This window comes from Arvicanthis niloticus, chromosome 14 (genome assembly GCF_011762505.2).
Source record: "Arvicanthis niloticus isolate mArvNil1 chromosome 14, mArvNil1.pat.X, whole genome shotgun sequence".
Classification (NCBI taxonomy): domain Eukaryota; kingdom Metazoa; phylum Chordata; class Mammalia; order Rodentia; family Muridae; genus Arvicanthis; species Arvicanthis niloticus.
The window spans coordinates 43,275,565-43,298,961 of record NC_047671.1 but is presented as its reverse complement, the minus strand read 5'-3'; the positions used below and the strand labels follow the sequence as shown (position 1 = coordinate 43,298,961).

The window sequence follows — 23,397 nt, the reverse complement described above, 5'->3', positions numbered from 1 at the left end:
GATCCACACTAGTTTAAGAGCTAAAAACATAACCTTAAAGAATGCACTGACAGGGATGGAAGGAAGGCTGTTTACATTGGCTTTCTGTCAGATACTGTGTTAGCTTTGGTCTCATTCCGCCTGTAACAAATTACCCATACACTGGGCTGCTTAGCCACAGTTAGTTATACTCTACCTTCGGTTCCATTGTGTTTACTTCTTTCTGTAGCTGTAAGTCATTGCTGTTACTGGCTATTGCAGGTTGTTACTCTGGACCAAAAAGGTTAGGAATGTATAGGATAACATGAGAAGTTGTTTGCATTCATAGAAATATACAAGGTAGAATTTATTCAGAGACGGAAGTAGTTTGTGGGATATCACCTTTATCTCAATTCAGCTTGGCTCTTAAGCAGAAAGAAGTACAGTGGTGGGTAGGAGATAAAAGTCAGATATGTAAAGTGCAGCGGTTCTTAGGCTTCAGCCAGAGCCAGGCTTTGCAGCAGAACGTCCCGGTGTCCTTGGCTCTCGGGCAGGAGAAAGTCACTGTTCTTTTAAGAGTCCTCAGCTATGTAACTATGTTATCAAAAGTTACCTTCCATGTAGCAGAAAGTCTATGTTTCAATATTCCTGATGTGCTATGAAACTGCTTGCTTGCTGTCTCCTAGTTTACATTCACTTCATGAAACTTTTATTGTTTCCCTGTTTTTACTTTGAAAAGATCATTTAATAGAAAACCTTCTGTTTATGCTGTATGTGAAGACAGCCAAATAAAAATTGGTGATAAATGAGAATTTTGTTGTTTTCTTGTTTTTTTTTTTTGTTGTTTTTTTTTTTTTTTTAATCTGAAATAGTCTTACATCTAGCCCCTGAATCAGTGTAAGCATCTCTGGTTTATATTTACATGTATGGCAGGCAAATGAACATCCTTTCTCTTTAATTAAAGTCAAATACATAATGGAATTAGAAATATTTATTCAGAATATAAGAACGTTTGTAAAATATTATAAATGTCTCTGTATAAATAAATGGAGTTTTTTTTTTTAAACAATTCTATATCAAATAACACAAATTAGCTATTTTACAGCAGCTAAAAACTAAAGGCATCTGGAAACATTTAAAGCTACAAGTGAGCCTAAAAATTACAAGGTATAGTACAGTGTGTAGTAGCCACCTTAAAATGACGCTTTCCATACAGGCGGGACAGTACTGACAGGTGCAGACAGTCACATGTGCTTAGGAACAGTACATTCAAGCAGGATTTTCTAATTCAAGTGGTATAGAAAGCACATTTCCGATGAATAAAAAAAGTTAAAATTCATGCAAAGCAAGTTAACATTATGTCTAAAAGCAGATTAGAAATAGAAGTGAACATTGGTAATCTCTGCATCAGGTACTAACAAACTCAGGTGACCGGGCTCTTGAAGGTAGGCGTCCTGACAGGAGCACTGCAAAAGAAAAACCGCTGTGGACTCTGCAAACCACCTCTTCCACAGTTCATCCCCAGAAGAGGGAGCAGCAGAGCATCTACGTGAGTATGGAGTTCTCTACAGAACCTGCTCCGTGCTGCTGAGCAGACACTTGGGGTAATTATCAAAGGGTCTTGTCACCCAGTAGTGGCTCTTGTTTCTGGGATGCAGCTTTTTTTTTCCCTTTTTGAACACATCTTCAAAATATCCGACAATGTATTAGTTATATTGGATTACCAAAATTGTAATGCTTGCCCGTATGTGAAAATATATTCCTCTCTACAAGCGTGCTCAGTTACGCCGGGGTCACAGCATCACAGAGGAACACAAAGGTAATTAGAAAATCAATTGAAACTGGAGGCCATGGGTTCAGAGCTGACCTATGTAAACTTAGGAGTCCGATTGCATGAACACTTAGAGGGTAGGGGTGGGTTTTGTAGCAAGCCATTCCGGCTTTACAAAGAGTTCGCAAGCTGTGGCCAAGGTGCCGCTCTGTCATTCTTCGACACTTAAGTCTCATAGGTTCCATTGGCTAAACAAGATCAGTTGCTAATCTCTTCCACAATTGTATCTGCAGCGTACCGCAGGAGGAAAGTACTGCTGCTTAAGCTCTAGGACCCATGCCTGTCCTCACCACTGCTAGGACTGTACCCTAATGAAGACCAGTGCCGAAATTTTAGCCACCAAAGAATCTGTTCTCTGTTGGGCTCTAAAAACACTAAGTGTAGTTCAGTAGGTGACACTGTATATTGTTTTTACTTAGGGCACTGTGTACATATAATGACTGGACATATTCCCAATTAAACATTTAACACTGAAAGCACAAATAGAACGAAGTCTTTGGACCAATAAGAGCGAAGCAGGGGTTCCGTTTCTGTCTTCATGCTTTTTTTTTTCTACACTTCACTTTGTTCATGATACACATCCTTAACTCCTGGCAGCTCTAAAGGAGTTTACACAGTTTATATCATTGCATGGAATTTTCTGTGGGCCATAGTGTATGCAGGAATACAGAAGCCCGGTAGTTTTGATCCATGCCCGTGATGGAGAAAAAAAAAAAAAAAAAAACATTTCTGTTAATGTTGTGTAGGAACTAGAAGACTCCAGGTCTCCCTCTGGTACACTGTAACCAAGCCCATGTCTATCAGTCAAATGTGCCCTGCCTTGTGACAGTAAAAAAGCAGTGGCAAGGTCATATTAAGCCCCCTCTTAACAGTGTTTGGAGTAAACACCCAGGGCTGTGTGGCCTGGCCTGCTCTTCCTTATGAGAACCCTGCAAACAAATCAAATTTTGAGTTCTCTGAAGCCCTTGTAAAGCTTTGCTGCAGGTGCTGAGGAAGACCTTGTGAATACATGCATCTGAAAGGATGTGCACACGTAGGCTTATAAACTTTCTGGGTTTCAGTTAAAGGTAGCATCCAGTTTCAGGCAACAAGCACATCAGCACATAATAGAACGAAGGGAAGGGCTCTGCCTCCGCTGGGGCATAGAACACTCATGTACACCTGGAGCATGACACGGACAAGGTTGGTCTCCACTGATCACATGGCAACCTTTGTTTTGTGACTGCAGTGGGGGCTTTTTTTACTGTCACAAGGCAAGGCACATTTGACTGATATGGCTCCTTTGCCTATTACCGCTGCCCAAGTTGGGTTTGTCCACCTCGGTTCAGAATGGAGAGTATATAGCCCAGGGCAATTATGAAATGGTTCTGGATGGACCTTTTCTGCCTATTTTTTGTGAGCCAAAATTGGCTTTGGTTAGTAAAGGTGACTGCCTACAGTGAGGAATTGGGAGTAAATTCAAAATATGTATATAGGGTTAAAAACCTATAAAATCAAGATAATTATTTGCCCCCAATAGACATGTTAATAGAAACCATTTCCTGTTTAAAAGTAGGTTCCAGGAAGTGCCAGGTTGAACAAAAAGGAAAATTACCTAGGCACCTGCTATCGTGTATTTAATCAGTACAGTACAGTACAGTAGCTTCCATAATTCATACAAGCAAATACCTGCTGCTTTACCCTCAACATTGACAGAAGATTGTACATCCCTTTCCCATTTATTCAAAAAAATTTCTACCAAGTCACCATATATTTATGTACTTAGAAACTCAGACTAAGGCCAGGTAGGACCATTGTTTTGGGGGCTTCCCTGTGGAGGAATGTACCTAGAAATATGGGTTCTTAGATTTTTACCAGGCTGAGGGGAGGGGGCAAACCTCAGCAGGCAGTCTGTCATCCCTCCCTAACTTTCATCTAAATATTCTGCTCTCAGTCACTTAGAGTATCACCTGCTGTCCATCACAGCATCTGGATGGTCAGAATGGGAAGCCTACCAAGCATCCCTTACCTGGACTGTTAATTTCACCTATTAAATTCTTGGGGTGATAGGGAAGCAATAGATGTTTCTACCTACACGTTTTTTGCATCACAAAATACAGCTTTACCCCAAAAAGTGAGCAGTGAGAAAATATCACAGATGTTGACAAAAGGCTAGAAAGCCATCAACACTCACAAGCCAGGCCTTGGCTCAAACCAGTCACATTTATGTTACTCTGTGCTGGGTGAAGGACTTGTCACTGGTCTGAGAAGGAAGAGCTGTTGAGCTTCGGGGTCTGTCTGTTGTAGAAGGCCAGAGTATCTTTCCCTTTTGCACAGAAGGCAGAGGAACTCGTGCTTGCTTTCTGAAAGCGTACCCACCTCATAGCCAGGAGTCTGCAGCAACAACATGGTCATATATGCATCGTCTTTCACCGAGATAACCACAGCGGTTGGACCCATTTCTCATAGCAGATGATTAGATCATTGGGAGCTACAGGAGGGGGAAAAGGCTAAAAAGCCAAGCTGCTTTTTAATTGTATCCATGAACAGCAGAAGGCTACAATAGGAACTAAATAGATCCGGGAGACCTTCCAGAGTTGAGGTACTTTGAACCTGCCTCCCAGTCACCAGTTAGCTTAGGATGCCTATCAGCCATTCCTTCACCCCGTCAGAGAATAAAGGTTCAGTAACACTCTGTTAAATAGGTGGGAACAATTTTGTACAACACTAAGAGTCCCCTTGGTGTTCAACAGTGTTTTAGGGAGGCAGGGCCCATAGGTGCTCAAGTGGCTTTGGTTTTGATTCAGAATAGGAGCTATGTACTGCCCTGAGCTGGGTGAGAGCTAATACTGTTTTTGTTTTCCTGTTCTGGAAGAAACCCCTGGTAAAATCTTGGCTCCTCTACATAAATCAAGAGTATTCTAAATTTTACTCTTGCTGGAAGGGAATCTGAGCCCTGCCTCTAAAATAAAACTGGAAGATGCTTTTATTCATGGAGAGCAGAACTGTCTACACACAGCCCTGGTGTTGCTCTATTTGAAACTGCGCTGTGTCTGGGACGCTCAGTGACAATACTTTGTGCATCCTCTGGTCCGGATCTCCCAGCTAATACCTCTTCACGACCGTATTTCAAGAATCTGGTACCGTGCGACCTGAAAAGCAGAGCCTTGCTGCAGTAAGCTGCCATCCCTAGATGCTGGAGACACTTGTCACCTTTCCCTTGGGAGAGGAAGGAAGAAGTCTAGGTGTCAAAAGAAAAGTCCACAGCCTATGGGGAAAAAAAAAAAAACGGGTGGTTGTGGTGGGGAGTTGGAAATCTGCAAATGCCTGGATTCCCACTGCTGCACAGAACAACTGAGAACGGGAATGGTGAAAGCTGAACCAAGATGTGGCTAATTTTGTGGCTGGAGCCACTGTAGACACCCTTTGTGGCCAGGCCTAGAGCAGCTGGAGCTTGTACATACAAAATCCACAGTGCCATTCTGACCACACACCCCCAGGGGTGGAGCCTGTGACCTATATGCAACCTTTCCGCAGTTCCAACCATCTCTCCTTCCTTGGGCCCTTCCTCCTCCGAGGACTCTGGAACAGCTCGAGGTTAGCCCCTTGGGGGCAGAACTTGGTGCCAGACGGCCTTTTAGAGTGAAGTTTCGTTGGTGTGTGGCCTGGAATTCTCCTCCTCCAGCAGTGCTATTCTTTGCTTGAGCATTCTCACTTGGGTCTCGTGTCGCTCCACCATGGCCATCATCTGAGATTCCAGCTTCTTCAGCTTGTTTTGATGCTTTTTCTTTGCTTTTTCGTAGGCAGCCACCAGATTGCTGTGTGGGAACAGAGGGAAATGAGTTAAAAGACTCATCCCAAGGAATGAGTGACACCCTGTGCTTCGGGCCAGGTCAGCAGGTTGAGAACATGGCTCTGAAGAGCTAGGTCTGCCTCTGCAGTAAGGATCCAAAGTCCAGCGATAAAGCTGCCCAGGACTGGGATTCTGGCTTAAGCATACTAATCCAGGCCCAGGCTGTAGGAGGAGTTACCCAACAGCTAACACACTAAGAAGAGTTAACCAGCCCAAAGTGGCCCCATCTGAAACGTAGGAAAAAGGTTGCTAAATTTTGGAAATTTTCATAGGTGTAGTTATTTCACGACAGCTAACTACAGATGGTCGAATATAAGTTACGTAAAGTGTTTTCTCACCCAGGACAGGGACAGAGGTCTGTCCTCCAACTTTCTAATGCTTTGGGCTGTAAGGAAATGCTATCAGCTAAAGAATATAGGCTTAGATTCTGGTCCTGGGCCTACCATAGTAGGAAGGCAGGAAATGAGCCTGGGTATGTTTCCATATTCTTTGTGCTCCAAAATAGAATATGGCTCCCTTCAGGTATACTGTGTTACCATGAGGTGGAGTTTCTAAAGAGTGACTTGAGGGAGGAGATACACACACACACATGCAGACACACAGACACAAGTACACACACACACACAATCACACACAAACATGAGTACACATAGATAGAGACAGAGACCCCTCTGGGATTCCTAAAACCTCATTCAGGGGGGTCTTACCTTGATGGCAGAGTGGGCTTTAAAATCCAGGTGTCTTAGTACACAGTGATATTTACAAAACTAAAATGTGGCATTCTAATTACAATTTGAAAAATTGTATTTTTCATAAAAATGTGGTACCTACTGAGCTTGAGTTTTGTGAATGAATAAAAACCTTTAAAAGTCTGTCTCAGATTTAGTGTGTAAGACATATTAATAGATACCTTACAGGCACAGATTCTGAAGTGTGTGTGTGTGTGTGTGTGTATGTATGTGTATGAGATCATGTACCCCAAATGTTTGAGGCTCTTACATTGGCATCTGAAGTGCCCTACAATGTTCCACTGGATAGAGTTTTACTCTAAAAGATGGTTTGATTGCCAACTGAAAACACTGGCTCAAAAATTAGTTTTGTTTTTTTTCCCCCTGAGTTCTCAGAATCTTTATTACAGGGAACGTCAAGTAGAGGCCACAACAGGCTTCATTCTTCTAAGTCCATCTAAACTGAAATGAGGCTCAGCATGAATTTTCTGGGGTTTTGGTCATCTGTATTAGGTGCAGTCACTTCCCACGAGAGTTCAGGAAAGGTCTTCCCTGTGCTGGAGCACTGGGGTGCATAGGGGTTTTACCTGTTGGCCCGTTTCAGGTCATTAACAAACTCTGCTGACTGCTGGTGTCTGATTTCACTGCTTTTGGTCAGTCTTTCCAAAGCGCTGACCAGCTCTTGGACTCTGGCCTTCAGCTTCTTTTCCCTGTAACAAAGAGAGACAGTAGCACCCATCAGTAAGTAGGTGGGAAGGAGGCAAGGGTAGCTGGCCAAGGGTCAGTGGTCTAGAGCACAGAAAATTAAGATAGTGATGGGTTTAGGGGCACAGCTTCTGTGCTCCGCACAGTGGGTGAAATCACCCTGACAGATCTGTATGCCTCTTGGGATTAGTCACATCTAAAAGGTTAGCAGAAGATGCACACATCCCTTGGGCTAAGCAAGCATTTCTAACAAAGGTACATCTGTTGAAGCTGGAATCATTTCAGCTTTCATTACAGTAATTAAGGATAGACAGACTGGCAGGTTAGCTTGGAAGGTAAAAGCACTTGCTATCAACCCAAGCCTGATAATCAACTTTGAGAACCCACACAGTGGAAGTAAAGAATTCACTCTTAAGTTGTCTTCTGACCACCACAGCACAGCATGTTACATATGGCATGCACACAGAGACCAGGGGAAATGTTTGAATTAATATCTGTTCTACTGGAATGCTTGTAGAAAAGGGGGAAAAAATCTGCCTAAATTCACATTGGCATGCACTGACATGGAAGTAGAGAATATTGTTTCTATAAGAACAGTTAGGAATAGGATGTATTGTGGCAATATGCTTACCACAGATCCAGCAGTGGTTGAAGGGTTAGCAGAAGGCTTTGCTATCTGATTTTTGTAGCTCTTGAACATTTTGATATGGTATGTGAGCAAGCACATTGTGACACCCAGGCTAGTTTCCGTTCTTGGATCACGAAATGGTTTCAGAGATGCTTAGGATGCTTGGAAAAGAGGGGCTTAGGTACAGAAACTCAGATGGGTATAACCACTGTGACCTCGGGATGGGGGAGTCTACTCTAGGCATCATGTGACTTTGACCCTCATTTTCCCTTCCTGATTTCTCTAGTATCTAATCTTTTACATTTCAGCTCTCTGGGCCACTGGACCTCTCTGGACTGATGGATGAATTGGAGGGAGTATTCACAACACCAACCCCTGAGTAAGTTGTAAAGGAGAAAGCCAACCAGCCTGTGGTGTACGGATTGGTCCTTCTGCTGGCCTTAGCTACAGGATGGCTGGCCACAGGGCAGGTGGGAATGAGGGTACGTTTCTCCCCTCACTGGGGAATGTTTATCCTGAGCACTAGAAGTCTCTAGGAAATCTGGTTTAGCTATGTCTCTCCCACTGGACTCACAGAGTAATAGCATTCCCTACAAGAAGAGAGGACCTCCCTCCATCCCCACGTCTTCCAACCAGCTACCCTCCAGCTGATACAAGGCTAGGAAAGCAGGAGGGGCGGTCCTTCACCCATCTGTCTTTGGCTGAAAAGTTGCTTGTTTATGTTTTGTTAATAGTTTTTTCTTTCTTTCCCTATAAAGATGTCATTGTGTCTGTGTATACAGGTGTTGTGGTGTGAATACAGAGGTCATAAAGTTAATTGTACAAAAGGGGGAGAACACCCTGTGAGGAAAACTAAAACTATAATCATCAGCTCAAAGAAATTAACAGCAAAAGCCTTTGACAGAGATACAGTCGCCGCCACCTCCATCTTTTTCTACCTGCTGCCAACAAAGGGCTTTCTTCCCTGACACTGGGGTCCTCGTAGACCCAGAGGACTTTATGGACACAGCACACTCGACAGTAGGGCATAACCCCCACCCCTAACAAAAGCAAAGAAGCTCTCAGACCTGCCCAGTAAGGCACAGTAAGGACTCTTGCCTACAGCCAGGTGCAGCAGTGCTGGCTGGTGTTCACATGGCAGCAGAGCCTGGGTGCTTAAGGATCTTGCTGAAGCATCTTGTAACTCGGGGGTGGGGGGGGGGGGTTGGTAGGATGTGCAATGGACAAGAGTTCCGGTTATGATCTCAGGCATGTGGAGCCAGGGTTAAGTGTCTGCAGGTAAGGATGTTCTACGGCTGTTCTGTCTGAGCGTAGCTGGAGTTGCTGGAAGTTGCACTGAAGAACAGCTGCCAGTGCTTTTGCCAAGATTTCCCAAGGAACGTGATTTTAGAGTCCAAGAAATGAACTTGGCACACTGCTCCCTTGTCTATGACTGCCATGGAGCCGGGCAGGTGCTCGTCACTGCTCTCTCTCTGTGCCTTTATGCAATTCCAGGTGAGGCTGCCAACTCTGGGCTTTTGAAACACTAGACAGTGACAAAGGAAATCTCAACTACTCAAGCAACACCTGCTTCAAACCCTTGGGTGAGCCTCAGTCTTTACTTCCCCTCTAGACATCCTCAGCAATTTCATTCAGTGATAATGAATCCACAGGCCCACTTTGTATTTCATTAACATCCTGCAGATCCAGGGTGCATTTATGGTATTTTTTTGGTACCACTCCTGGTGCTTGATTGCTACTGTAAATCAGCCAAATGTGAAGAATCAGCAAGTGTACTTTTTTTTTTTAAAGCATCTTTTGAAGCGATGGCTCTACTAACAAAACGGTGCAAATTCTGCTGCTTTTGAAAAGTTTCGCACCCAGATTGACCTCTTTTCTCTTCGTCGTATTCATGCATAGCTACTGAGACAAATGGTAACCGTGTTCTCTCTCACAGCCAAGATTCCATAAATATGCTGATTTTGCAACTCAGACACCAACATTTAGGAGTCTTATCAACAGCCAACGGTTCCAAAGGACACTGATGGGTACTTAGTACCACTGGGGGCTCAGGGAGAAGATACACTGCATGATGACTGATGATGTAAGTCTCTGGAGGTTGAATCTTCTGAAGGAAGAAGATGAGGAAGGGGACTAGGGTCTGAGCTCAGAACGAGAAGTTATCTGGAATGGCCGGATTATAGACTGGATGGAGAAGCACTTGAAACATGAGAGAGAAAGTTACTTGAGATCTAGAGACTACCTCAGCTGCTGTGGCTCGTCACCCTGCCTGGTGATGCAGCATTCCAGTGCACTCTCACAGGAAATGGACATTAAGGTATTATTAGGGTGACAGGAGTGACAAATAGCTTCTCTGGACTCTGAGTTTTGAGCACTTGATCAGCTGGTGAGGAAGCAAAGCATGCGGGGGGGGGGGGGAGGAGGATGAAAGAGACTCTAAGGGAAGGCGACACTCTGTGACTTCCAAGTTGTGATTCTTGATCATTAGGAGAGAAGATGTGAGTGGGTGGGTGATTGTGAACATTTGTGTCAATGTGGAGGTATTCATCTGTCTGAGAGCAGGACCTCTGCCTACAGCTGCCGGAGGTACAGCCATGAGAGGCCATAGTGTGTGTGTGTATGTGTGTGTGTGTGTGTGTGTTATTCCCTGCTTCCTGGTGTGGAGAAAGAACAGCTTCCTTCCTTAGAATCATCATGAGCTCTTCAGCACACAGTGCCACTTCACAGGTCTGATCTGAGGAAGTTTGCCTTCCAACAGCACATAACCTGCCCCTGGGCTTGTCAAGCAGATGTATGTATGATCATTGGAACTCAAAGGGTCCCATCTTCCCTGACTGGTACATTCCATGGAGGTAGAGTCTTTGGAATGAAATGTAGGAGTGGGTTCGGCTCACTTCCTGGGAAAAACCTGACTCTGCCTTTTTTGCAAGCAATGAAGCGCTCACACGAAGACACAGAACCTTTCCCCAGTCTCATGGGTGACCTTGGAGATCACTCAGCTTTGCTGAACCAGTCCTGTCCCCAGTCTTATGGTGTACCTGCTTCTGTACCCATGCCTATGATGGAGATGAAGCAGCCAACTCCACTCTGCTGTGCTCAGGACTGGAGGGCAGCCTACACAGAAAACATCTGCACACAGACAACATGTGCACACAGAGAAGAGGCATCTCTGAAAACTCCCTTTGTGTGGCTGCCATTTCCCAAGTCACTTTGCTGGAAAGATCACTCTGCCTTACTAGGCCTTCTGGGTCCTAATAAGAGAGGGATTTCAGACAGAGAGGTGTTCATAGTTCACAGTAAAAGTAAAGTGGCCCACGTTAGAAAACATCTCCTGTACATGATTGGAAACCCAGTCATCCAGAGAGGACCATACCAGAAGCAATACAGCACAACAGAGATTCATAGAAATAGCACAAAACCTGACCAAATTTGGTACTATACTGAGTTCTGGTTTTGTACCCCAAAAGAAGAAAAAGTCATGCCAAGAGGCTCAGGGGTGAAGGTCAGTCAGGAATCAGTTGGGTGGGAACAGGGCAGTTAAACAGACAGAGGTGCTGCTGTTGCAGAGTGCCTGCCTCAGAATGGCTGGCTCTCCTCAGGATGGGACCTGGCTCTTCCCTCCACTCTTACCCACATTTTTCTGCTCAGCAGGGAGCCCGGCCCACTCTCTGTTCCAAAAGAAGAGAACTTTTGAAAACACTGGCAACATCCCACCTGACCTGCACCACTCAGCCTGCTAATGACAGTGTGGATACCTTCTGAAAACGTGTTTGTTTCCACTCCAGTTTTAAAATTAGAAACATCCCCTATCCTCAGTCTTGGAGTGTCTGTCTGGACTATGCTTTCTCATGAAATGATGATTCCCATTCTGAAGCTATATTTACCATATAATTATGTTATTTTCCTTTTTCCTCCAGCCCTTCTGGTTCTTTCTTGGCTCCATGTATCTGGCTCTTGATTAGAAATCCATGCTAACGGACTTAAGGCTGGTTATTGGAAATCCATCATGACAGGGGATAAGTGAAATCTCTTTATGTTTAGTCAGCACAACCTGAACCTTACTCGTGCCAGCGAAAGCCTCTGGGGCTTTGGGAATTTGAAGAATGTAGGAGCTCCGTTTACAGATACAATATCCAAATAACTCCCCCAATTGGAGAGTGGATTTTTCATCCTCGTTGGCACAAGGAAGTTATAGCATTTTGTTCAGGCATTCTCCTGCTATGCCTGTTTCCTGCCCCAGGCTGAGCAATTACAATGTAGCATCATCCCAAGAGGTCCTTAAAAAGTAAGCACATGGCCATCGCAACTTGGATAGAAGGACGGAGTGACTTTGGGCAAACCAGGAAGGTAGAAAAGGCTTCGTAAGGCCAACTTCAGTCCACTGGGAGTCCACTGGTATAAAATACACAGGGGATCACTGTAGGATCAAGTTAGCTGAGAGTGTACTGTCAAAACTTCCTGTGTCAGACCCCTAGGAGTAATGGAGAAAGTATTCTGTAAACCCCCATTGGCTTCTTGGAAAGCAACTAATGTTCCTGTGTAGCAGAAACCAAGAAAAGGAAAAGACAGTTTCTTTTTCCTAAGAGGAGAAACTTTAACTGAGAATGCAGATGAGAGCCCCTGTCACGGGAAGGAGGGTCAGAGGAATCCCAATCAAAGCGCCAGCTGTCTCAACAAGACAGGGCCAGAAGCTGTCAGCCAGGAGGAACAAACAGCCCATCAGATGAACTGACATACTCGACAGATAGCATCTCCAAGCACCCCTGGGAGGCGTGCTCGGAGAGAGACACCACACCCACGGTCGGACCATGATGCTTAGCGAAACAGCAAATAGTACTTCAGGCAAGTTAACCTCAAAGCTCAGTACTAAGGGAACAGGCAGCTAGGGACAAGACGAAATTGAAGAGTAAATCCAATAAGTATCCCCCGCCAAGATACAAGAGGACGTCACTTCATTTAAAAAGATGATTTCAGCACCAGAATAAACAAACATGAGCTGGACCACCCCAGTAGCCACAATCAAAGACTAAGTGAGCTGCAAGACCTATCTGATGGTTCTAGCTATGAAATGCTACATTGTATTTCACAAATATGTGTGACTACCGTGTGCCAATTGAATACACACCCAAGGAAAAATAGATTCATGTGAGTATTAGAAAAAGTGCAATTACTTCCTCAGGACTCCAAAGTAACGGGGGGGGGGGGGGGGATAAAAAGTGTAAGCAGTTAGGGTGTGGAAGTCAGGTCTAAATGAACTGGCTTCTCTTTCTCTTTGGAAAAGACAAAGTAGAATGTCAGACAAGACACCCTGAAATACTGGAGGAAATGTCCAAGAACTGGGTAAAGACATGAGGCTCCCATTGGCAGGGACTACTGATGCTGCAGGATACAGTCCCACTAAAGATGTCTTCAAGGCAGGGTGCCTGTTCTCCTTCCCACCATTTACAGAGTCTAGAAGGGTCTAGCCAATGTGACAGCGTCCAAAACAGGAAGGAGAGATTTTCTTACTTGCCAACGGAACGACTGTACATATGCCAACACCCAGCACTCCCTTTTCAGAAGGGCAGGGTTATCCATTTCTAGCTTGAAAGGTTGGGGCACAAGTAAAACACACAGAGCCTTCCTCTGTTCCAAGCAGACCCACATGATCCTGGAAGAGCTGGAGTGAACAGCTGTGAGAGAGTACCCGAAAGCCTTCACTGCTGATAGAAACAACACAAGGATGGGAGGGTTACTTACCGTCGGATGGCATTGGCAAACTCGGTGGCCAGCTCACTGTCGCTGTTCGTCCTTAGTTCAGCCAGTGACAAAGCTGGAGAGGCAGCATCAGCACACTCCTGAGGAGGACAGACATATTCATTGTCAGATGGGAGACAGAACCCAGGGGCACTTCAGTGACCATCTCAGCTGTGGGGCACATGGCAGCAGCACCATGCCTAAAGACCCCTTGGGCCAGCTGAGTGCCAGCTGAGTGAAAGCTGGGGGGGCAAAGGGGGAGGGGAATCTGATCGTCTCATCTATTCCCAGATTTTTCATTACCTTCACGAGCTGCCCCAAATGAGGAAGTCCCTGAGGAACACTGCAGTGGCACTGGTCTAAGCTGCCATAACTACCCCCTCCATCACTAGGAAGGACCTCATAGGCAGCTGTGCTATCTACTGTTGTCTTCATTCATTGAGGAAGAAACCAAAGCACTGGGGTTACTCTGCCCAGTCACCAGCTAGAAGCTAACAGATCCAAACCTCAAAGCCTGGCCCTCTGGCTCCTTTAGAAGGCAAATACACACACATGTCCTTGATGACACATACCACTCTTTAGAAAGCTCACCTCTAGATGGGGGAGCTTCATTATATCCCATGTAACATTCATAAGACTCAGGTGAGGAAGAGGAAAACAAGCTCACCTTCCCCTCCACCTCCTGAGTGCTGCCATTAAAGGTATACAATACATACAGACAAGATTGGCAGAAAACCTAATGCAATGTGGGTAGGAACTAGGGACCAGCTTGGTCAGCTGTATCAGGGATGGTTTGATGGACAAACACCCAAGGGATTTTCTCTCAGCCCTGCTCACCAAAAGCTTGCCTTGCTTCTCTAGACTGGTGGTCTCACCTCCAACAAATACACGCAGATGTAAGACTTTACTGCGCTAGTAAACAGAGGACCAAACCGGAAGCACTGGGGACCTTTATAAATTACCTTCTTATGGAGATGTTTTTAAAAGCCAGCTGGCCTTTCCTGTCAGAGAAAGGCCTGTGTGTTGAAGCCACCCCACAGGGCACAGTGCTTCTCAGTCAAAATAAATAGGGAGAACTGTGAGGAAATGTTCAGTTCATGGGCCTTTGGCAAGAACCTGCTGAGTCCCTTCTGCCACACCCTAAGAACATACACAAACAGACACTGGTGCTCTGTTGAAGGCTGTGTCCCAAACTGACCAAGGAGCTTAAAAGGCCAAGCAAAGATTCTGAAAGTGTACAGAACAGAAAGCACCATCTTTTTAAACCGTGGGTGTGATCATATGAAACACCGTCACTGAATGGCCCCTGCTGGAGTGGTACTGCATTTTGGCATAGCATCTTCCAGATCTTGAGCCATGTCAACTCCACCCCTGCCCCCACCAAAGCCCATCCCTGATTTTTTCACTGATTGAGATAACGAACTGATTCTGGGTCTCAGAGCCTCTCCTTGCTGGAGGCCTTGCAGACCTGTCCGTTAGCTCCCACTCCCTACTGGGACCTGGGTCAGAAGCCCATTTCTTCTGGGAATCTGTCCTCAACCTCCCGAACTGTATGTCCTGAATTTGGCCTCACATTAGCTCTGGAAGCTGAAACTTGCATTTAGGGGCATCTTGTAACTGTACTGTGAACACCTTTATCCATCAGCCCCAGCATAAAGTCCTAACCGACAGCAGTTCACCTTGGGCCTGACATGCCGTGGACGGATGGGCGGGATGCCTCATAGCCTCAGGATGCCTGGCTTAGCAAAGAGCCATACTGTGAACCTCATGGATTTATCTGCAGATCGAGGTGAGGCAGCAGATGCTGCAGCTAGTGGTGCAGCATGCTTCAGAATTCTTAGCTACATAGGAAGCAAAAGTTCACACCGCGCAGCAGCAACGGCGTTCTTCCTTCCTAAGCACACCACTTTCCTGGAGACGCCCTGCGGTACCTACAGTTGCACTGTGAGAAAGCATTTACAGGATCAGCCAGTCAGCATATGCTTGCAAATCCTGAATCTGAGCACACACTGGTGTCAGGGGGAGCTTGCATTTTAGGAATATTGAATATGATGTGCTGAACACGCAGTTCCCCAAGTGAGTGAGGGATAGAATTTATTAGGCTCGAAAGCGCTATGTTTTCTATCTTTCCAATGCACATGTGTGGAAGTGAAATACAAAATGACAGAATGAGCTTAGATTCTAGAAAAGGCCCCTGGGGCATGAAGGAGGGGTTGATTCAAGTATGGGTTTGTGAACATTGTCACTAGAAGCCCCGTCTCTGTATACTTGGTAATCAAAGGCTTCCCTTCCACCTTCTGTTCCTGCTTACTGAGGCACTGAGAGAGCAGGGGTGGCGGAGAAGAGTGGAAGTAGCCTGTAGGCCAGGTGTGGTTTATGCACCACACTGCTGTTTTTATTTGTAAGGCCCCTTACTTCTGTGGAACGGTATTTTCATCAAATAAATGCAGACTAGTGTTCCTTGCTTAGAGACATGAGATCTGAGGGAGATAAACACAGGGAACTAATACAGAAGGAGCAGCTCTCTGCGCATTGAGAGAAACACATAGATCCTGGATGAGACCACTGCACAGACCACTCCTCTGATGAGACTGATGTGTACATGTTTGAACTTGGATACAATGGGAGATGTTACCTCTTAATGTGGATTTGGTTTCTTATGACCTCTCGAGCCTATGTAAACAGCAAGGAACCTGAGACAACAACGGCATATTGACAAGGTAAAGGTGGGGGTAATGCCTGCACTGAGGGTGTCCCCATATCATCCGGTCCCTACCTTGCCAGGCTTCTCCTTGCCGCTGCTGCTGGTGGAGCTCAGAGACCGCATCCTCTGCTCCTTCTGTTCCTCCACTTCGGACTTGAGGTGCTCAATGTGTACCAGATAGGCCTGCTCCTGCGCTTCCCTCGTGCTCAGCTTCAGCTCCAGGGCTTTCTTCTCTTTCTCCAGAAGATAGAGCTGGGCCTTCAGCTCAGCCATCTCCTCCTGTGGAACAAAGCACACACAGCCAAGGAGAGGTTTGCACTGTATGTCCTAAGGGATACTGTGTCAAATAGGTGCAAAAGTCCTGGCTGCAAGCCACGGGCACATAGTCCAGATGTCACTCCAAACCTGAGCATGAGCTGGCTGTCTCCACACATCTGACAGGCTGATAGGTAGACAAAATGGAGTGCTTTGCCATCCTAGGGTCTAGAATTTAGAATCATGGGTAGAAATCACAGGCAAGCAGACTTCATTTCATGTGAGGAAAACCTTTTAAAGTGCTGTTGGGATCTCAAATGTACACAGGCCAGTGCATACATCTCAAAATGACTTAGTGAAAATCAGTTCTCTGGATGCAGAGGCTCAAGTGTATCCACCAAGGACTGTAAAGGAAATATTCATGCAAAGATGTCTGACTGGGGTTCTGATTCTCACTTCACTTCCATGGCACCATTTTCTCGTCGCTCCACAGCTGAGCCATGCCAGTTGGGGAGTGCTAATTACAATAGCATCCGTTAGCACTTGTCTGCTTCAGAGGGCCAAACGAAATTAGCAGGACCAATCCTCCACTGGAAATTACTCATCAGATAAGGTCCTTCTGGTTGCTCAGTGCTGGGAATGGAACCTAAGGGCCAAGTGCATGCTGAGCCAATGCACCAATAGAAAACTTCTGAAAAAAATCTCCTAAAGGGCTTAACTGATTGTTTTCTCTGGACTGAGATGGGAATGCAAAATAGGGCAATGCTATTCTTGACCAGGAGCCAGAAAGCAGTGGCAACCATCAGTTTTCCTTGAGCACAGAAAGAAGCTCATTTAATCTTCTGAAAGCAAAGAAGAGTTGGAGGGCACCCACCAAGGCTTGTTGTCTTTCTTGGGGGCAGAACGCATTAGTCACTGAGTTCAGTGACCTCTCAGTAGCACAGGCTAAACCCTCTTTACCGTGATGACCAGACTCATCCAGGATGGTTTCTATACTGGAAGCTTTCTTCTCATCTTTTGTTATCAGAAGGAGGATTCCAAAGGCTATGGCAACTGTGCATACTGAGCCCATGTGATGGTCAACTCTCAGAACACACATATAAAAGCAAACGCACAGAAAGGAAAGGGGAAGATACAAGTGTCAGAAACACAGGCACAGGTCTGCAGTTGAGACTCACAGGTGGCCCAAGGTAGCAGACTGCTCTGTAATTCCTGGCATCTGTGCTTTTAGGTCCACACGAGAGCAGGCCATGGCCTCTGTGAGGCAGATATCCATGTTGATACCCACCTAGGTGAGCCAAGACTCTTGAAGTACTGCCTGAATGAGATACTAGGAGCTTGTTTTTCTGGAGGGATGGTGAGGAAACTTACCATCTCTCAAGCTATGGGTAAGAAGAAAATAAGCTCTTAAAAAAATCAAGCTTATATACGGATGGTACAAGAATCCATGTGCCTCAATCATACCCAAACTGAATACCTGACCTCTGCAATCCACAGGTCACAAAGGACAGTGGACAGCCTTAGTCCTGGGCTGTGAGACCCCATGGAGACATGCTCTCCAAGGCAGACATAGGCATTCCACCCTCAACAGTGATGGAAATGAGCCTCTCTGAGAGAGGCGTGGTTAGCATGTCCATCAAAAGTGACTGGGCATTTATGGGAGCAGAATGGAGGATGTGAAAAACTAGAAAGGCTAGTATTGCTAACAACTAAAGGGGTAAGGGAATAGGACTCCTAATGAAAAGACAAGACATCCTGAAGGAAGAGTGGATTATAAAAATGTCAGGTGGATCATCCAGAGATGATTGGTATTCACTAAAGATCATGGACCAGAAACCTCAGCATTTACATTCTGGAACAAAATGGTGAATACCAACATAGTCCACTGGCTAGTGGTGTGTGGATTGGCACACACACACTGGTGAACACGTTGGGGAAAGCAATATAAAGCTGATTGGTAGCCTTCTTAAAGCCCTCAGGAGGAAAACCAGGTCAGAACATGGACAATGGCTGTTCTGGGTCCTGAGGTCTCCTAGCTTTTCATCACTTGTACACCTTCAAAAATATCTAAGATGAGTGCAGTTTATGTTAGGTGGCAAAGGGAATTACACACACACACACACAAAGAGAGAGAGAGAGAGAGAGAGAGAGAGAGAGAGAGAGAGAGAGAGAGAGAGAGTGTGTGTCTTTCCTTGGCCAGATCAACAATAAATCTGTCACACTCCATATTGGCTAAATTATAAAAAGGAAGGAAATGCTTAGTCTCTGGATCAAAGAAAACATCCTGTTTGGGATAAATAATAGAAGGATAAGCTGTGGGCTCATTTAGTGTGGGCTACAAGAGCTGCAAAAGGAACCTGACTGGGACAAAGTCACAGGCAGTCAGGACTCAGCCAGAGGAATGGAAGCCCTCAGAGCTGAGTGGCTGGATAGAGAAGTGCCAAGTAGGGGTGACAAGGGTTAATATCAAAAAGGGACACCTGGGTTTCCAAGTCTGGTTCTGCTGCCATGTATCTTCCTGGATTTAAGCACCAGCATCTTAGAGAAGTGATGGACAGGGTCTGGGAACCCAGTCCAGAGCTGACCGAGGAACCGGGGAGCTGCTCTAATCTTCCTCTTCCTTTCTGCTGTGGCTCAATGAGATGCAGGTACACTGAGATGAAGGGATAGCAACTCAACTACTTGTAATGGCATTCCTTTCTCTAGAAATGCTGGTAGATAACTTAGCCCATGAGCAAAGAACTCAAGATCTTGGCAGGACCTTGCCCAGAACTGTTCTGCCAACTCTTACCAGAGCGCCCCAATTCTAAGCAGTTCTTAAGGCCCAGGGGTGACAGGAAACCAGACTTTTTGCCAATTGCTAAGCTGGCTTTGTCACAGTCTCTCCCTGCTCCAGCTTCTACCAACATGGTTGACCCCAACAAGGCCTTTAACCACTATTAAGATCAGGGGTCATCATAGAAGCTGCAGGTCTTGCTTAACCCTTGACAGGCATATATTAAACTGTGGTACTCCACAGCATCCTCTGAAAGTCAACTGCCTTTCCAATAAAGTCCAGACCATAGGACTTCCAGACAAACTAAAGCCAGCCTCTCCCCAAAGGCTATTGTCCAAACAGAGATAACTACTAACTGAACCCTGCTGCCATGCTCACAGAGGCCTGTGAGGTATCCCTCTGGGTGGGCCCAACAAATGAAACCTTCAGCACACCTTCATGGCCATCAGCTCCTGCATCAGCACCGCATTCTCCAGGTCCAGCCTCTGGCTGTCGCCTCTTGGCTTGACATCATAGCTGAGTGGGTCGATGTGGATGCTTTCCAGCTCCAACATGGTCAGCTTGACTGCAGCTCTGTCATTCTTGAGCTGCTGGATGTAATCCTTCAGCCTTTGCTCGTCTTCTTTAGTGAACTCTGTGTCACAGCTGCTGGCTGTAGAGCTGGTTGTGCTGAGGAAGAAAGAGAAACCCCATGTTTCCAAGTCATCACCATTAGACCCTGTCTCTTGTCACCATTATTTAGGGGACACACAGACCCAGACCCAGACCCAGACCCAGACACACACACACACACACACACACACACACACACACACACACAGACTCTCTGGTTACTCTAAGTGCATTTTAGATCGTGATGTAGACTCTAAAAATGAATTCTGAGGTGTTAGTTCTTCAAAAGTAAAGACACGCGTATGCAAAGCTGTTTCCTATAATGTGGTATAAGATTAAGTTTAGCACATGATGGAAAGAATTTAAAAAAAAGACTAAACAATGTGAACACTTTAGATCACTGTAACAATGGTAGAGATACTTTAAGTGAGGAAAAGGATTAAAGAAAATGGTACACATCTAATAAGAACAGGTGACATGGGGACAGGGCTTAATAATGGGAGCTATGGAACCAATCTCATGACCTATAACTTTGGGTGTACATATGTATTCCTGGCACACAGGCACCCCAGAGAGTGACAAAGTCCCTGCAGGCGTGGAAGTGGGAAGGAATCATACTAGAGGGAATACGGTATACTGACAAGCCCTGTTGCTTACACTGCAATGAGAAGCAAGTATGTATAGCATGATAGCATGTTGAAAGTGGTTGTCTCCAGACTGCCAGAGCCCATTCTTGGTGTCCACCCCAGGACTCAGGCTGGTTCTAATGGCCATTGGTAGCTCATGTGGCACAGTGAGTGGGCAAATGATGCCAGACTTAAGGAGTGCCCAGGTAAACACAGACCTTTTATGCCCTCAGTGTCAGACCAATCCACCATAAAGGGGAAACTGAGCCAGTTGTGACAAGCTGTCCCTACTGGCTCCAAATAATGCCCACAGGTTTCTTTGCTCTTCTAGTCTTTCCTGTCTACAGATCACTCCAATTACAACTGATTTGGAATTGATGGCAGGAAAGCAAGCAGGGCCTAAGCAGCTGTCAACAAAACACCATTATTTGCGATTATAAACCAGAAGCTCAAATGAAGAGACATTGAAGGCCTTGCTAAGTCATGTGGCTGCAAAGAGCCTTAGACAGAACCATCTCATTCCACAGCTCTGTCCTCTTCCTAATTTTTTGAGTTAAATGCTATCCAGTATCTGAGAGTGGTCCACAGTGTCTGCTTCTTCACCTGACACTGAAATAATGAAAATGGGTACAACATCCCAGCATAGTGGGAAATTCTCTGCATGGGATACATCGTTTAAAAAAACAGACAAAAACCAGGCTGGAGAGCTGGCTGCATAATTAGGAGCACTTGATGCTGATGAACAACCTGAGTGTGGTACCTAGTTCTCACAAGGTGGTTCATAACCATTTGTAACTGTAACTCTGTAAAGTAACAAACATCTGTAACTTTAGTTCCAGGGGATCAAAGTCGCTGATGCACATAATGCATGTATGGCATACTCCCTACATTTAAATAAGTCTAAAAAGACAAAGCCAGATGTGGTAGTTCATGGTTGTAGCCTCAGCCACTCAAGAGACAGAAGCAGAAAGATCCCTAGAATCTGGGAGTTGAAAGCCGGACTATTCAAGACAATAAGACTGTTTCAAAGATAAAAGAGAATAAAAGAGAATGCAAGGCTTCCAGGATGAGAAAGCTATGGGCTGGAGCTATGCTGATCATTCTTCTGTCTATATAAAGTGGAGGTCATCCTGAGAACTGGGTGGTCTTCACGTCCAAGAACAAATAGGATGGGAAGCTCTTGGGTACTAGAATCATGTGTGTGTGTGTGTGTGTGTGTGTGTGTGTGTGTGTGTGTGTGTACGCGCGCGCGATTGTATGGTGGTGGTGGGTGGTCTTGCTTTATCCCTCAGGGCAGGACAAATATCCCTGGGAAGTGGAGTGGACAGGATGAGCCTGGCCATCAGCCTGAATACCTCTGGGGCACTGGAAAGGGGAATTACTATGCCATGTAGGTTGAGCTGCAGAATACAGGAACTTTCAAGGCAGTCATCTACCTGATACTGTGAGGGTAGATTTTAAATGCTGGACAGTTATATTGGTAGAGAGTAGTCACCATAATATGGATAGGTTTCTTTCAGTCCACTGAAGGCCTGCAGAGGAAGAAATTCTGCCTCCAGACAATCCCAGACAAAGGATTCAACCACAGTTCTTCCTTGGGGGCTCCAGCATAGTCTGAATGTCCTGACGCTCCAGCCTCTATATTCAAATCCCTAAAAGTCATTGTCTGCATATGTGTATGTCCAGAAACATGTACTACTGTATTGAAATGCACACAAGTAGTACAGAGATGCTATATATTTATGTGCGCTGACCAGCCTGGTTCTTGTCCTTTGCAGAGAGCTCTCATGCTGACATACCAACTGTCACTTGTGACCCAAGCATCTTATACAGTGTAGATTTCATGTTTCTTGGACACATTATAACATAGATGTTTTTAAAAGTTGTGATAACAATTAAACAATGTGAGATACAAGGCCATTAAATCGGTAACAATGCACACACTCAATAAACATCATTATTTATTTCAGAATTATTAAACAAAGGGGTTCTTGCCATAGGATACCTTCCAAGGCCCTGGAAAAATCCCTACCTTTGTGCAACTCGTGTTCTAATAGCAGAGATAAACCAGTTATAGAGTAGAGCTGACAATGATATGCACCATCACAAAGAGTGAAATGAGAGACTCAGGGAATGCAAAGTGGAGATAGGTTTATTATCCAAAATAGCAAAGGGGAAGACCCGTATGACAATGATACAATCCAGTAGACCTAAAGGAGACAAGAATGAGAGCCCCATGGATATCTGGAGGGAGTTGATGGGGGCTGAGAAAGCACAAAACTCAAACAGCAAGCTGGCCAGAATAGAGGAGTTATGGCCAGGTGCCATGTCGCTGACCACAACAGGAGAAATAGTCTTATGTCTGCATATGTATGTCTAGAGTATGCAGGAGGTGACCTGGAGGGGGGCACTCCAAGAATACTGGGGGCGATAGCAGAAGTTTAGAGTGGGTATGAGCAGAGAAAGCAGGGAAAGATAAAAAACAAGGCGTCATCATGTGTGTTATGTTTTAGAAAGAACAAGAAGGAAATACCACGACCTCTCGGGCCTCAACACTACCCCTAGAAACCCCTAAAGAACCACGCTGCTGAAGGAATCAGGGCAGAGCCTGCAGCATGGGCTATGTTAGAGTGGGTTCTGCAGGACTGGAGGCACGCACCACGGGCCTGTCCGCAGTTAGGTGACAAGCACACCAGCCACACTGACCCCTAAGTGTAGGGCTCACCTCTACACACTCAATAGTGACAAAGGGACAGAAGGCTGGTGTTCCCCAGGTGAGGGAGCAGGACAGCTCAGGAGGCAGCATCTTTACCCAGCATTCTCCAGGGCAGAGTGTGGAGCCTGCTCCCCAAGCCCTGTATTTACACAATAAAGCAAGAACAACAGGGTCTCTCTGCCAGGCAGCTGAGAGGAGGGCTGGGCCCCAGTAACAAAATCTTCCCACGTGACACCTTAACTCAGCCGCAAGCCATTCCTTTCATTAAAAATTATTGACCAAATCCTACA

General features: G+C 45.6%; 1 protein-coding gene across 6 annotated transcripts in view; it reads right to left on the bottom strand.

Annotated features, from left to right (window-relative positions):
- Nucleotides 1–934: 934 nt before the first annotated feature.
- Nucleotides 935–23,397, bottom strand: part of Mcc (MCC regulator of Wnt signaling pathway) — a 357,943-nt gene continuing 335,480 nt past the window's right edge. For all 6 annotated transcript variants that reach the window (XM_076912699.1, XM_076912703.1, XM_034518675.2 and 3 more), the window contains 5 exons: nt 19,588–19,822; nt 16,195–16,401; nt 13,422–13,519; nt 6,937–7,059; nt 935–5,586 (listed from right to left, as the gene is read on the bottom strand). In XM_076912699.1, coding sequence (XP_076768814.1) covers nt 5,406–5,586; nt 6,937–7,059; nt 13,422–13,519; nt 16,195–16,401; nt 19,588–19,822 — 844 coding nt within the window. In that variant the 3' untranslated portion in view covers nt 935–5,405. The remainder of the gene's footprint in view (nt 5,587–6,936; nt 7,060–13,421; nt 13,520–16,194; nt 16,402–19,587; nt 19,823–23,397) is intronic.